This window comes from Podarcis gaigeae (genome assembly GCF_964106915.1).
Source record: "Podarcis gaigeae genome assembly, chromosome: 14".
NCBI lineage: Eukaryota > Metazoa > Chordata > Lepidosauria > Squamata > Lacertidae > Podarcis > Podarcis gaigeae.
In genome coordinates this window covers 10901011-10915542 of record NC_139690.1, presented here as the reverse complement: position 1 = coordinate 10915542, position 14532 = coordinate 10901011, and the positions used below count along the sequence as shown (strand labels likewise).

At 41.4% G+C, this 14532-nt stretch overlaps 1 protein-coding gene across 8 annotated transcripts in view; it reads right to left on the bottom strand.

Annotated features, from left to right (window-relative positions):
• MYO5A (myosin VA) overlaps window positions 1-14532 on the bottom strand; it is a 114113-nt gene that overhangs the window by 6219 nt on the left and 93362 nt on the right. For 3 of the 8 annotated variants that reach the window (XM_083712387.1, XM_083712386.1, XM_083712393.1), the window contains exons 29-37: window positions 14260-14360; window positions 13165-13245; window positions 10790-10988; window positions 8688-8762; window positions 7171-7264; window positions 2528-2674; window positions 1980-2134; window positions 1687-1776; window positions 930-1080 (exon numbers count right to left, since the gene is read on the bottom strand). In XM_083712387.1, coding sequence (XP_083568513.1) covers window positions 930-1080; window positions 1687-1776; window positions 1980-2134; window positions 2528-2674; window positions 7171-7264; window positions 8688-8762; window positions 10790-10988; window positions 13165-13245; window positions 14260-14360 — 1093 coding nt within the window. The remainder of the gene's footprint in view (window positions 1-929; window positions 1081-1686; window positions 1777-1979; window positions 2135-2527; window positions 2675-7170; window positions 7265-8687; window positions 8763-10789; window positions 10989-13164; window positions 13246-14259; window positions 14361-14532) is intronic. The other 5 variants (XM_083712390.1, XM_083712389.1, XM_083712392.1 and 2 more) reach the window with 3 other exon arrangements.

Sequence of the window (14532 nt, the reverse complement as noted above, 5' to 3'; positions counted from 1 at the left end):
AAGACAGGATTAAAACACAAGCAGGGAACAGGCTTGTGCAGCCAAGACAGGCAGGATTTAACTCCCAATCATCAGAGTGGTGATTAAATCCTGTTCAGTACAAGCGGCCCAGCATTTCTGTTGAATCCCCCAGTTTTTGGAGGCTCAAACAAGAGCAGGGTAGTTTGGGGTAACTGTGTGAAAGCCTTTGCAAAAGTGCTTTCAAGCCGTGCTTTGCCACATGTTAAAGTTCCCAACAAGCAAGACTTCGAAGTACAGCATCACCTGACACCATCGTGATGCCAGGTGATTGACAGGAAGTGGCTTGGACCATGACAATGGAGTGGTGTACCAACCAGTCAGCTGAAAAGGCCATGTCATTGGTATGTCCTGCCATGTGTGTTGGGCCAATGATGTGCTCCAGCAGCTGTTATGAACTGTCATGGCAGCCATGAAATCCTGTGCTGGACCCATCAAGGCAACAGCAGCATGCATATTAAAATATCCCCAAACCAATGTCCACGTTTTTCCCAACATCATCAATGAGATTGCCCCAAGAAGCCCACAGGCAAGATTTGAGAGCAATAGTATTCTCTCACTGTTGTTCTCCAGCAACTGGTATTCAAAGGCATATGGCCTCTGATCCTGAGGTAGTATACGGTATAGCCATTGGGACTCACAACCTTATCTTCTATAAATTTGTCCAATCCCCCAACTGTCGAATTCCCCATTCTGATTTTCGCTTGTCCAGGTAAATCAGACTTCTTTTAGTAAGCTTTGACTGCTGTTTATAATGAAAGAAGTATATATAATGTCATCTGTCTTAGAAATAAAAGCTCTTCTTTTAACAGTAGAAATCAGAGTCATAGGCGTAAACGGCAGAGATGTCTAGTTAATTAGAAAAGGAAGCCACAGGTTTCTATTTTGTCTCTCTCTTCATTTTGCCTTACCAATCATTGGCTGCAGAATATTCTCCAACACTCTGACAAGCTGCTGGTAGATCTGAATGGCCAAGTCACTCAGCACTTGTCTGTATTCAGCAAGATCAAAGTTAGTGAGGCAATGTTCATTCTGACGAGGTGTGTTGTGCTTCATAAAACCCTGGATTTGCAGAAGACAATGGTGCACATTTGTTGCAGTTTGTATTTATGCGTTTCCATTACGTTATCCAAAACACTGTGGATGGGCAGCATGTTTCAAAAACAGTCAACGGGTTCCATTCCCTCTTGCCTACCAACCTTGCCATCAAATGCCTTCCAGAGGCTCAGTACTTTTTTCATAGCAAGGGGCAATGATATAATTTGCTGGAGTGGTATTTGCCAGTGCTGTAAGCCTGGGGGTGTTGGGTGTAGGACATTGTTATGTAAGCTGGAATGAGACTGATCCAAGATTACCCAGTGAACCTCATGGTGATCAGGGATGTGAACCCAAGTCTCCCCAGCCCAAGTCCAACATACTAAGCCTTTACCAGTTCAGGCGTTTTTTTACTTTCCTTGGGACTGTCGTGATTAGCTTCTGCACTTCAAAATTTACCACTACATCACTGCCAAGAATAGATACAACTCTTGCTCTTGTCAATACTCTCTGTCTGCGGCTTACAAGTAGAAGCCATGCTTTCATCTTGAACAGGCAGATCTAATGCCTTCAACCCATTTTGTACATGCAAAGTCAAAAGTAAAAGTGAAAAACATAAATGGCAAGACTTGCCTCTTCACCACTGTACTGCTTCAAGCAGTGCAAAAATCGGCATGTGTTCGACAGCCAGAAGGAAACTGTTTCAAAGTCATCACCTCTTTTCTGAAAACAAATGAAGAAATAAATACAGTGTGTATGAAAAGACAATAAGAAGAAAACATGGTCACAGTTAACTGCTTTAATTGCTATGTTTATAAAGTATGGAAACAAAACTGCCATTTTTTCCCCTTGTCCCCATATCATTTGCTGTGCAACACTAAGTGTTAATTCTCCATACTGACATTGTCATTAAATAATAAACGTACCTTCAAGATTTTTTTGATGCCATTAATAGTCGAAGTTAGCAAGGACCTCACTTTTTGGTCATCATTAAGATAGTCAGCATGGCGGACACACATGAACAAAATATATGCTGGCAATCCTGGGATGAGGTTGACTGCCACACCTCGTGGCTTCAGATCTGAATAAGAAATCAAAAGTATGCACACGTGAATTCATAGACAGCTTCGCTGTGTTTTATATGGCCTGGTAAAACTGCAGCTCTCCAATTTACCAGAATTGTTCTGGGACTAGTTAGTACTAATACTTTTTATTTGATTTCAAAGTTATGTTTCCTCTTCCAGTTTTCTGTGAAAAATTATCTGTGCCCAGAACAGAACAGAATAATGTGAAGTTACATAAGGAAACAAAGAGATATGCAATGCAACTGATATGAAGAGCTGAACTTTCTCTGTGAATGGGGATTGTTTCCTTTTCTCCAACGTTAGATAAACTGGACCAGTTTCAAGAAACACTCCACATTTATAGGCAAAAAGACTGGTTGGTTCATTTTATAAACAGAAAGGCTTCTTACCTAAAATCAGGTTCTTGACAAGCTTTGGTTCATCTTCCTTTTTATACTCTAACATCCCCTGGAAGTCCTTTTCTTTCCTTGGAATATTGACAGGATGGATTGGCTCATCAATTATTTGTCCAGGTGAAATGTTATCCATCTGGCCCACTACATCAAGAAATGGAGATTTATTCATAAAAATAGCTATTTGTCACAGAACCTCCCAGTTTTAGACAATAAGATTAATACTGAATTCTGTCCACTCATTTCACAGCATGTTGGCTGTCTAGCTCATCTACAGGGTGTATTCCCAAAGGAGTAAGTCCGTACTTTTCAAATTAAGTTATTAGACTTATGATTCTTTCTACAGTTATGGGACATTAGATCTTTCAGGCTGCATCGCACACCCAATATGACAGGATTCACAGTTGTAGTCAAGCAAATAAATCCCCCTTCTAAGGGGTCCTTCACCATGAGAATAGAAGCTTTCTCACAATGTGTGAAGACATGCAACCCAGGATCAAAAAATGTTTGTGCTGAAGATCTTTGGACTCCCTCTACTTTTCCAAAGCTCTATTTAGGCACACTGTAACCAGTCTGGAAGGTATGTCTGTATAAAATAAGAAGTGAACCATCTACTGCAATCAGTGAAAACATATACAAATTGCAATTTGTATAGACTCCCTACTAGAAAAAGAAGGTAATGCACAGGACTTTGCTCTATGTTCAGGTGTCACTGTGGACATTCAGGTAAGTTCACCTGCTGGTATCACAACCTTCCTCCTCTTGGCAAACTATTGTTGGTTATCCTATAAGCACTTCCATGACTTCTTTCTCTTCCCTTTCTGGTCTCTGCTTCCTTTAAAGCACATACAAGGCAAGGAAGCGCCACAGCTCACTTCTAACAAGCTACAGGTACCCCCACCCCTCACAAAAGAAAAATACTAAATACAGACTGAAAGCAACAACTCTTGGACAATCTCCTCTTCTTGTGTCATGCGCATACAACCAGGAAGGGGACAACCAGAGTGTTTACATTCTACATAAAATGTGTGTTTATGCCTTAAAAAGTTGGAACAGTAAAAAGGGTGAGATCTTACTAGGGATAAAGGAGCAAAAGGAGGTTTTTATATACTCTAAAGCTACAATACTATGCACACTTACTTGGGAGTAAACACTACTAAAATCAATGGGATACTTCTGAGTAAGCATGAATAGGATTGGGCTGTACGTCTGTTAGACTCCGTTTAAGGAAATACTGAAAACCGGAAGTTACTTTTCCAAAATGTATGCTAAAAAGAATGCCCCCAAGCAAAATCTGGCATGTTGAACAACTAGAAACTTTCCTCCATCTTTCATTCTTGTGTCAATCCACAGCATAATAACAAAGCCATTAGAAAACTGCCAAAGGCGGTCCACATCACCCAGTACATCACAGTGCTGTGCGGTTCTAAATTTTTTCAACATCTTGCCTTCATACCTGGATCCAGTTCAACATGCAGTGCTAAGCCGACCATGGCTTAGCAATACTAAGCAAACATGTGGGTTCATAAACAAACCTTGGTTGGGAGTGAGACAAAGTACGAGCCCAGGTTCAGGTATTAACACTTAAGCCAAACCATGGATTAGCCCTGGGTGGCACAGCACCAGCAGAACCAAGGAAGGAGCACAGCAGCTGTGATCTTCACTCCAGGAAGCTGCACATTTCCTCGTTCACACTAAGCCATGACTTGGCTTATTGTTACATGAGAACGGGGCTGTACACTGTGCAATCCAGGAAGTGAACGTCTAAAACACACTGATCAGTGCCTATTCTTCAGATAGATAGATTATGGTCATAGACCAATACACCAATACACACAGGATAGTTAAAACAGTAAGAACAAAACATAATAAGAAAACACAAGATTAAGAGTGGAGCCAACAGAAAATGTACTTTACCATCTGCTTCCTAATATGCATCGAGGCAGAAAAAGATTAGCTACCTTTTCAGTACCATAAGAAGTCATCACTTAAACAAGATATCAGAATCTGAGTGAGTCTCCCAGAGTTCTTAAAAAATGGACTATGCTTCAAGACTATATTTAATATGGCAAAGGGAAGGCAACAATTAGAACTTAGCCACTCCCTACTAACGCTTAAGCAAGTGAAAGGTCTCAATGTAATCTGTAGGCGAGCAGCTTTTTTTCTTCTTAAGGTGTTCTTTCTGCAGACAATGCTTAGTAAACACAGAAGTCTGTGATTTCTCGATGTTACCTCCTTGAAAGGCAAAGTACAACCGAGAGAGGGAGGAGGGAAGGGCTATGAAGCAAGCAGGGAGCTGTTTTCACCAAGGTAAAGAGCTATTTTACATTGCACGGTAAATATTCTACCTGGCAGACAATGACTTATTGGTCAAAGTCTTCCGCCAAAATGACTAAGCTGGGAAGTCATGATTTCCTCTTGCACAGGCATTCATAAGGCAATGATTACCAAGGCCAAAGGTACAGCCATGCCCATTAGCATTTTAATTCCATGATGCATTGAGAGCATTATTGATGCATTTATTTCATCTATGAAAGTGTACGAGTAAACTGAAAACTGCACACAAACCTACAAGGGAAAGTAGCAAATGAGCAAGAATTCAGTATGTTCCTTGAAGAGAAGGCCTTGTTCACTTGGAATCAGTTTGATTTCAATCTACTGTGCTACTGTTTCAATGTACCTTCACTTCTAAATACAGTATGTTTCAGGGGGGAAAGTCAACTTGAATACTTGTGAATACAAGATGCTTATCCTGCAAGTTTTTGTTTCTCTCTCTCTCACTCACTCACACATGTGTATTTTCAAATTGCCTTCCAAATGACTCCTCCTGCAAACTGAGAAATACTTTTACCTTCTGCTTGACATTGTCTTTTTCACCATTGTGGATGATGATGTTAAAATGGGAAACTAATAACTGAACCATATATCCAAAGGTTTAGTTACTTAAAATGACATCCTGGGGAAGGCTTCTAACCATAGCTAATATTCCTTTGCTAGTCTTCTTAGCTGGTGAACAGCTGTGCTGGTGGAGAAACTTAGAGCTGTTGTAGTGAAGGTAGAAAGGGCCCCTTGGACAGATTGCTGTTCTATTAATTTCTACATGTAAAAGCTTCTAAGGACAGTGTTCCTCTTCTGCAGAAGGGCTTCTGCCCGTGCCAGTACCACAGGAGCAAGAGGCAAGAGCAGAGCAATACTAATCCCACTGAGGGAGCAGAACAGAGCAGTGGGTCCACGGCCACATCTGAAGATATTCCAGCCAATATCAGCCAGGGCAGAAGGTGTTCCTCCCAACTTGTGATGTCAACTCTAGGGCTTAGCACAGCTGAGAGACTCAAGATCAGAGCCAATGGTGGATTCCTGGGATCTGGATTAAGTGGGTCCAAGGCCAATGGCATGAACAACTCCCTGTTTTGGCTCCTTCCACTTCCTACCATCAGTGGGAGAACCACTGGAAGGTGGTGGAGAGGAGACCATGCACCATCCTAACAACCCTTCCCCACAATTAAGATCTGAGTGGTGCTCAGATTGTACTCTAACCTCCCAGTTCTCCTGGTGCAAGTGGTAGCTCTCCTGATTGCAGTTCTAAAGGTGAAATCCAACTCAGGGATTCTAACTCCAATGCCAATGTGGTCTCTGAGAGCCAGTGTGGTGTAGTGGTTAAGAGCGGTGGACTCGTAATCTGGGGAACCGGGTTCGCGTCTCCGCTCCGCCACATGCAGCTGCTGGGTGACCTTGGGCCAGTCACACTTCTCTGAAGTCTCTCAGCCTCACTCACCTCACAGAGTGTTTGTTGTGGGGGAGGAAGGGAAAGGAGAATGTTAGCCGCTTTGAGACTCCTTCGGGTAGTGATAAAGCGGGATATCAAATCCAAACTCTTCTTCTCTTAATTTGCTACCCTTGGAAATTCCCTCCTGTTTCATAGTAGGAAGGCACCATCTCAGTTGTCTTTTTGGCACCTCCCTCTTTCAACAAACCTTCTCAGTGGATATATTTATCCGGGTCTGCATCCATATCACGGCTGCTTTCAACCGTGGGGTTGTTTTTAAATGCTTCTATTATTTTCATATGTTTAATTGTTATCTCACTTGTTTAAAGGTTGTAGCTGTTTCATTTCTTATATAATTGTGTATTTTATTGCCGTAACCCACTCTGGGACTTTGTGCTAAAAGGTGGGTAAGAATCCAAACAAACAAAGTCTTTTCTGAGATGGCCATCGTAGGGAGGGAGGCGGGTGGAATCCATAAGCAAAAAATATTACTATAGATTCTGAGGCACCACATTCTCATATTTCAAAAGAAATGAGAGCCTTCTTATTAGCCAGCTGTTCCTGTTTGAAGTACTTGCTCTTGGCAAAAGTCAAACACTGCCCTTTAGTAAACAGAGAACGAAATGAATTTCAACTCACAACCCATTTGCACTCAGATCCCAAGATAATCCATAGCCTTTCCTTAGCATAGTCACATTAATTACTATTTCGGGATACTATCATGTGCATATACACACAAGTTCAACATTTTTCTAGTTATTGTATCTACTTGTCAACAGCTGGAGACTTATTGCCCCTTTCATATAGTAAAACAGGTCAATGTTTGCGCCGCCAGACAAGAGAGAAAAAGTTTGACAACACACAGATACCGTACCTTCGAGTTCATCAATCTTTTTTGCATAGACTTTAAGCTGCTTTTTCAGTTTGCGAACAATCTTGTCCTGTTTTTCAAGCTGCTCCATTAAATCCTAAGCAATAAAAGTTGAGAGGGAAGGATTAGGTACTTAAAAGTGCTGTCTATAACAATAGACAGAGCAGAACCAGTACTGTTAGTGCTACAAGAGGAGCTGAGCACAGCTGAAAGGCGATGCTGCCATCTGGCTGAAGTTTGCAAGCCTGCACTCTGCCTAGAACATAAGCAAGACAATAATATAAAGTATGTTGAAACATGTGCAGCATGACAGACACAGAATTTTTCCACAGGCACATTTTATGGATATCAACATACAGTAGTACCTCGGTTTAAGAACAGCCTTGTTTATGAACTATTCGGTATACGAACTCCGCAAAACTGGAAGTAGTGTTCCGGTTAGCGAACTTTACCTTGGTCTACGAATGGAAGCCGAACGGTGGAAGGGCACTGGTGGCAGGAGGCCTCATTAGGGCAAGTGCGCCTCCATTTAAGAACGGCTTTGGTTTAAGAATGGACTTCTGGAATGGATTAAGTTCGTAAACCAAGGTACCACTGTATCTACATCCAACTTTCTAGGTTCTTTGTGGGAAGCCACGACAAGTGGTATTAATGTGATTTGAATGTATGCCATGCATGTGACCTGGGACTCCCATCTCCCAGCCACTATGGCCAATGGTCAGGGATGATATAAGTTGGCCTCCACAGAAGGCCATAGGTTTTCCAACTCTGTTCTATTGCCATGTCTATTTCAGGCTTGTGGAGATTCCACAGCCACTTATTACTTTTTAGACATACAGAGGAGACTTGAGGAAAGAGTGGAAAGTCTGAAGCCCTCTCCCACTCTGGGTAGAACCAAAAGAGCAGGGTGGGGGACCCCAACAACATTTGAACCAATTTTTGCAAAGCTGGGAGACTGAAGTATATCGTTCTTCAAACTACATTTTAACACCACCCTCTACTAATAATTTAAATTACAAATATTCTTGCCTAGCCTCGCCAACAATTCCCCCAATGTTTTTGGTACCACTAGATATCCGTTTTAATATTGAGGGATGCCATCTAAATCAGGCGTAGGCAAACTCGGCCCTCCAGATGTTTTGAGACTACAATTCCCATCATCCCTGACCACTGGTCCTGTTAGCTAGGGATGATGGGAATTGTAGTCCCCAAACATCTGGAGGGCCGAGTTTGCCTACGCCTGATCTAAATGCTTATCTAAGAGCAAATCTGGAATCTCTTTTTCAGAAAGCAAAGTACACAGCTAAGAGAGTCTGCTTCAGTCATGCTGCTGTGTTCATATTAGTAACAAAGACGCTGACACAAATGACACAACAGAAAGCTCTTGGGAGAGGAACAACATTGATGAAGTTTTCTGAAAAGGATTTCCTTCAACAGTGGACAAGGCAGCCAGCTCTTCAGTTAGTGCTCCAGAGTAGCAAACAAAGAAAGAGAGTTGGCACAATGTACACATTACATACAATCATCCGTTTGTAAAGTGAAATCCGGTACGACTGATACTTCATGGGATCATCTGCATATAACTCCTCACAATACTGAAAAAACAGGTATAAAGTATAGGTTCTTCCCATTCTTTAAAGGCGCTAGCATGTCAACAAACTTCAGAAGAAAAGGCAAGTTCAGCTACAATGATTTTGAGACAGACGTAGGCTATTAAAACAGTGTCAATCTCCCTACAGACCAGGATGCAAAAGTCACAGCCTTTAAGATGCACACAACAGAGGGGAGGGAAGTTTTCTGGTCCATTTATTACTATAAAAACCCCTGAAAAATATGGCTTTAAAAATATATACCTCACAAGCAGGCGGAAAATAAAAATGCTTCAACAACATTCAGTGATTACTACCCTCAGAATAGGTACTGTCAGGAATATTTAAACCAAGCTGGGTCATGGTGGTCAATTCTTGTGACATACCATAGAAAAAGATGAAAAGGAAAATGGGGACTCTTCTAAAAAAGTGAAGGCTGGAAGGATTAATCCCCCTTCTAAATGTTTTACACATTTGGGGCAACATTAGAAACTGTGTGCTTCTGTTCAAATGCCAGAGATACGAGCTGTTTACTTTCCACTTTTCAATTATCTGATTGCCTTGGATTGTCCTCCGAAGGATGGACAGTTATATAAGCTGCCTTAGTCGTTCCTTTGAAAATCAATAAAAGTGTGGTTTTTAAAAAGTTTCTTTCAGCAGGTACATTAAAGAATGCAGCCCTTGCAGCATGGCATTGGCATGTACAACTGCAATTAAGCTGTCTAAGAAGTTAGGCTATACAATAAACAATGCTACAGACAATGGCAGTTTGAAGAATGATAATGAATACTGGTTATTATGGGGTTAATCTTCATGAAGCACCAGCAGGAAAACTTGATGTTGTGGAAATGCAAGAATGCCAATACTTTAAAGCTAGATATGGGAAGCTTGCTGAGGAAGAGAATTGTCTCCAGAGGAGAACACAACACACCTACCATAGCTTGGCATTGGGTCTGTATGGAGGAAGGACAAGCACCAGGCTAGCTGGAGTTCTTGACTGGATGGACTAATTTCCTGCTAAAATACTGGCCAAAGTTTGCCTTTCCAATCCCTGAAAACACACCTCCTCCCCAAGTTCCTAAAATAAATGAAGTAGCAGCAACGGAAGGTGCAAGCCTACAAGATGGGACTTGAAAAAGGCTTGATGTTTTTCGTGCAGCTGGCCGCATCACTAAGATTATTTGGCTATTCTGCAGAAGTACTGCAATAGCTTCAGGACTAACCAGTAGCATCTGGATGATAGGGAACCTATTAAGGGGTCATGAATATAGTGATCAAAGGGACCTTCCTTTTATTTGAAAGTGCTGTGGGTTAAACCACAAAGCCTAGGACTTGCTGATCAGAAGGTCGGCAGTTCAAATCCCCGCGATAGGGTGAGCTCCCGTTGTTCGGTCCCTGCTCCTGCCAACCTAGCAGTTCGAAAGCACGTCAAAGTGCAAGTAGATAAATAGGTACCGCTCTGCCGGCAAGGCAAATGGCGTTTCTGTGCGCTGCTCTGGTTCGCCAGAAGCAGCTTAGTCATGCTGGCCATGACCGGAAGCTGTACGCCAGCTCCCTCGGCCAATAAAGCGAGATGAGCGCCGCAACTCCAGAGTCGGCCACGACTGGACCTAATGGTCAGGGGTCCCTTTACCTTTAAGCATGTGTTGCACTGAGGAAAAATTGGGAATCTGGAATGTTGCCCCCCTCCAACCCGTTCAATAGTCTAAAAATGCCCCTAGGCAGGGCTGGGGAACCTGTGGCCCTCTATTAGACATCCTGTCTGAGACTGATGAGAACTGGAATCCCTCATCTTCTCCCTGCCTTAAGACTTCCAAAACCAGAGAGAATCTCATCAAGTTTTATTCACCATCCTTGGAAGAACATAAGTAAGTCACCAAAGCAATAAAAGCCACTTCCTCCTTCCATCTGAAGACCTGAAGAATCAAGACATTGAATCTTGCTTTGGAGGCAGTCGCTGTCTTCAAAACCTATTGCACACATGCTTGCAATGACTTCTCAACACACACACAGTTTATTAAGATTTGACTTACTAGGTTTTCATTAGTCAAGCGGGTAATCTCATGTTGTAGGCTAGCTTCTATACGGGCTTCTGGGGGCAGCTGCAGGTTCTGTGCTAACAACTGCTGCTGGCGATTGTTCTCCTCCTTCAAACTCTGAATCTCTCCACGGAGGGCTTCCAGTTCATTGTCATGGCTCCTCTTCTGAGACTGCAGTTGAGATTCCAGAAGTCTACAAAGCCACAGAAAAACAAAGGGCATTTGGGGGAGGCAGAGAGAAAAGGGGGAGATGAGGAGGAAGAAGGAAAACACTTTTTTAGAATCTGTGTTGAAGATGGTCACCAAAGGTCTAAATACTGTCATCAAAGCTCAAGTGTACATATAGCTGCCCATTTATATGGAGAAAGAAAGAAAACCAGAGAGTACTCTTTAAACCCATTTAGGTGATTTGGACCAAAATCCCATTTGCCTAACAATGAGATGTATAGCAAAATTAAAATTGCCTTGGGTTTATATTGCCTTGGCTTCATATTTGTTTAAAGGATCTGTATTCTACATAATTACAAAGCCTGTACCATTTCAGGCAAGAGATTTTTGGGCACCATTTGCAAGGGCAGTAATATTTAGTTTAACATTATATTTTACCATCTCTGGGGGAGGGGTGGGCAGGCATTTGGATTTTCTGCCTTGGGCATGCAGTATCTCAGGCTGTCTCTGGTTCCCATGACTCAAGGTTTTGTTAATCAATCCATAAACGCCCTTGCAACCTCAAAAAGACATGCCAGTCATGATGTATTTAAGTGAAGGCACATAACAAGGCCATAAAGGAGGAAGCCTTATTTATGCTGCTCAGAAAGAAGCTGAACTATCCCACCCAAAAAACTAAAAGAATGTAGTAAAGGTATTGCTAAAAGGATATGGATGGAAGCAATAAAGTATCATGCTGACTGTGCTGCTGATTCACTGTGTGGGCTTGGGAATGCGAACAAATAATTCATTTGCTGCTTGTGAATTATAGGAGGGAAGGAACAGAGGAAATGAATGGGGGGTGCTGGAGTACTGAGATTAATGCTAAAATTGCATCTTCTACAAATGAGCACATACCTCAAGCTGAGCGGCTCCATCAGACACACTTTCAGGGTTTAAATAGACCTAAGCAGACCAGCTAACAGCTACATTGACCAAGCACATAAAAGGTAAATATGAATAATTTACCTTTCATTTCTCTGCCCCTTGCTCTAGAACCTTTCGCTTCTAGAACACAGACAAAAGAAACAAAAGCTACAGAGCCACCTCTTCCCTCGCTTACTCTGCAGCATGATAACTACTCGCAAGTTAGCATCTAGCAGACTTACAAACACAGTAGTTAATGTTTAGTGTTTTGTTAGCACAAGAAAAGAAAAGACACTGGTTAAAATAGCATTTGTAATAAAAAAAAAACTATGCTGGTTAACTTGTTTGGTAAAAGTGTACAATGAACTACTCTTGTCATTTGAATGCTAAAGTAACTAAATTCAGAGCAAACTGAGAAGTGGGTGCTCAAGGAAGGTTTTTTAAAAAGCACAAGGCCTTTCAAATGAGTGGGTGCACCTGACAGTCATGCACACTTGATGTCATTACAGCTTTTAAAAATGGCTGTTTTATTTATTTGGTATCTGCTAGTGTCTCCCTTATTCACCATGAATAGAACAGGCAAATAACATATAAAGAATGCCTTTAATTTTTATGTGTTTCTCTCTGCCTATTTCAGACCATGGTAACCATTTTGTGCTGAACTATTAGTCATTTGTTGGGGGGGGAGGGTTGACAGTGTATGTAATAATATGGCTTGTAGACATTTTTAACAGGCTCCAGCATTTGGGGGGCTCTCTGAGAGCTGGGTTCTCATCCTTTAGCCACCACGTTTCCACATAAGAAAAAAAAATCAGCAGGAAGCAGATGGATGGCCAACAATGGCTCATCCTCCTCCTCTTTTCCTTGCCGTCACAGGGAGAGGGTGGACGAGCTGAGCTCCCTGGCTAAGAAGGAGAATCAGCTACCATCACTACAAGCCCTCTCCTGCTATATGCAAAAGTCCTATGTCTTATTATTTGTAGCTCAGACACATCTGCATCTTTCTTTTTATGATTCAGAACTTCCACCGCAGCAAATCTTAGATATAACTGGTCAATAGTGGACCTCTACCAGATTGTGGGGCCCAGCTAACGCCCCACCATGCCACTTGCCAACGCTGAGACTAATTTGAAGTGCCAGTCTTGCGGGGGTTCCATCCTTCCCTTGTTTTAATAAACCCATTTGGATTCAGTCTTGTTAAATGACTATAAGAAACAGCTTGCAAAAGCAGGTCCACAGCATGTTAGTAACACGAGAGAGAACGCAAGAAGATCCATCCTGAGAAGTTTTGTAACCTGTTGGCTTGTTTTAGCCCTTCATATACCAGCCACAGCTCTCCGTCCTCATTCAGCATATGATAGTCCTGAAGAGATGATCTTCCAAGCAAATTGTTTTGTTTTGTTTTTAAATGCAAAAACATAAAAAGGGATACATGATGGTGATGGTGTAGCATGCTAATTAAAAGGACAACGCAAGCTGAGTAAGTGTTATTATTAAAAAGAGGAAACCTTCATCTCCACAACTGCAATTCTAAACTTTTCAGCAGTGCAACCCTATGCATGTTTGCTCAGAAGCAAGCCCCACTATGTTCTGTGGGGCTTATGCCTATATTAAATGTGCATAAGACCGTAGTCTAACAGTGCAATTCTATACATGTGTTCACAGAAGTCAGTCCCAGTGGGTTCATTTTTTAAATGTTTTATTATTCTTTCTTTAATCATTTCATCTTCAAGCTCCTAATAAATTCCAAATATTGAAATCACATAAAAGTAAACGTATGACAAAAATATGCCTAAATATAAATAGAACAAATATTTCCCAGCTATTCCATGCTCTTTTCTTAAATATTTCACCACCGGCCTGCAATCATTTAATCTTTCTTTATACTCCCCATATGTTCATAACTTTACTGTCAGCTTCAAAGTCAACTGCTTCCATAGATTCCTAACTAAACTCTTTCTTGTTAGGCTTATTAGTAACCTTTTGAACTTTCACAATCACGATTCTGGCTAACATTAGTATATATGGAACTTGTGGTTGAATGCTCCTCTGATTATTCACATAATTCAAGAGGTGCACATGATAGCACCCCAGTGAGTTCTATAGAGCTTGCACCTGTGTATAGAACTGCAGCCTAAGTTAATGGAAGTATATGTGACAACTTGCCTGAGAAAATTAAGTTAGCAGGATATATTCAGATAAGATAGCATTGTTCCAAATTCCTTAAACCAGAAAAAACAACTTCTACTCTGCTAATGCAAATTAGAACCACTGCACAAGTAGCACCAAGCAGTTAATTATTATTATTATTATTGATATTCTGTTTTGTTTACAGCCAAGGGAAGAAGCAAACTGTACAAAATAGATGCACAATGTAAATGCACACATACCTGTTTGTCTCTTTCAGACCAATATACGCCTGGGCTATCTCTCCTTTGTCCTTCATCTTCTGTACATCCTCTAAAAGGATTGTGGAGTCTGTCATGGTGTTCTGGAAAGAATTAACAGAAAGCAGTTGCACAAAATAGATTACCTGAAGAGTCTTTAAAAAAAAATTAATTAAGATTTTCTTGGTTTCCAAAAGTACATGCCTTGTCTCTTTTTTCAGGTTGCACAGTCTTTCTTACAGATCAGTTACATTAGTTGCGAGACATTATAAGTAC